This window comes from Carlito syrichta, unplaced genomic scaffold, assembly GCF_000164805.1.
Source record: "Carlito syrichta isolate Samal-C Ts95f unplaced genomic scaffold, Tarsius_syrichta-2.0.1 Scaffold169151, whole genome shotgun sequence".
Classification (NCBI taxonomy): Eukaryota; Metazoa; Chordata; class Mammalia; order Primates; family Tarsiidae; genus Carlito; species Carlito syrichta.
The window spans coordinates 101,564-102,695 of record NW_007113247.1 but is presented as its reverse complement, the minus strand read 5'-3'; the positions used below and the strand labels follow the sequence as shown (position 1 = coordinate 102,695).

At 64.1% G+C, this 1,132-nt stretch overlaps 2 protein-coding genes across 2 annotated transcripts in view; both read left to right on the top strand.

The window, feature by feature from the left end:
• ZNF428 (zinc finger protein 428) overlaps positions 1-1,132 on the top strand; it is a 34,977-nt gene that overhangs the window by 24,453 nt on the left and 9,392 nt on the right. The window lies entirely within an intron of this gene.
• The window catches only part of IRGQ (immunity related GTPase Q), a 4,309-nt gene that overhangs the window by 157 nt on the left and 3,020 nt on the right, over positions 1-1,132 (top strand). Inside the window, exon 1 of the mRNA XM_008051233.1 lies at positions 1-349. This exon is cut by the window's left edge and continues 157 nt beyond it. Within this exon, the coding sequence (XP_008049424.1) occupies positions 1-349 (349 nt within the window). The remainder of the gene's footprint in view (positions 350-1,132) is intronic.

Sequence of the window (1,132 nt, the reverse complement as noted above, 5' to 3'; positions counted from 1 at the left end):
GCGAGCTGAGCTGCCCGCCCGCCGCGCCGGGGCCCTGGGCGGCCGAGGCCGACGTGCTGGTGCTGGTGCTGCCGGGACCCGAGGGGCGCGGGGAGCCCTTGGCCCCGGCGCTGGGAGAGGCAGCGCGCGCGGCGCTGGCCCGGGGCACCCCGCTGCTGGCGGTGCGGAACCTCCGCCCCGGGGACTCGCAGCACGCCGCCCAGGCGCGGGACCAGACGGCGGCCCTGCTGGGCGGCGCGGGGCTGGGGGCGGCGGCTGTGTTCGTGCTGCCGGCGGACGGCGGCGACCGCTGCGAGGAGCTGGGGCGCCTGCGGGCGGCGCTGCGGAGCCAGGCGGAAGCGCTGCAGAGGTGAGCGCCGGGCCGCGTGGGGGAGGCGTGGTCCCGGCCTCGGTCCCGGCGGGTCGGGTGCTCTCGGAGCTCCGGTGAGTCTGGGTCGAGGCTTCGGGGCTTCACTCTTCCCTGCCGAGACCCTGCTCCTGCCTCCAGGCCCCGCCCTCCAGCACAGATTTGGCGGGCAGGAGGTTCCACCTTTAATGTCATCTAGGCCCCGCCCTAGCCAAGGGGGCCCTGGGGTTGAGACCAACCTGGGCAACTTGGCGAAACCTCGTCTCCACAGTAAATCATAAAATTAGCTGGGCCCGTGGCTCGCGCCTGTGCTTCTGGTTACTTGGAAGGCTGAGGCAGAAAGATCACCTGAGTCCAGGAGGTCAAGACTGCAGTGGCCGTGAGCAAGCCACTGCACTCCAGCCTGGGTGACAGAGTGAGACTCTATGACTCAAAAAAAAAAAAAAAAAATCTTGCCTCGAGCTGGAGCTCTGTATAGCCCTGCCCTCTAGTGAGAATTATAGGAGGGGCCCTTATCTATCGCCCAGATACTGCCCTCCCCCCCATCATTTTGAAGGAGGGCTGCCTCTTGCAACACAGATTTGTAATGCCTGGGAAGATTTTACCCGAAGACTCGAATTATTGAGCCCTCCAGTCCTCCCCACCATCATCTTGGTTCTCAAGCGTCCCCAGTTGCCTTAAAGCCATACCCTCAATGAGCTTTATTATTTTGGGCCACCCTCCTTCACTTCCTCTCCTTAGTCCTCTCCCATTCTGTATCCATTGTTGGCTACCTTCTGAATTTTC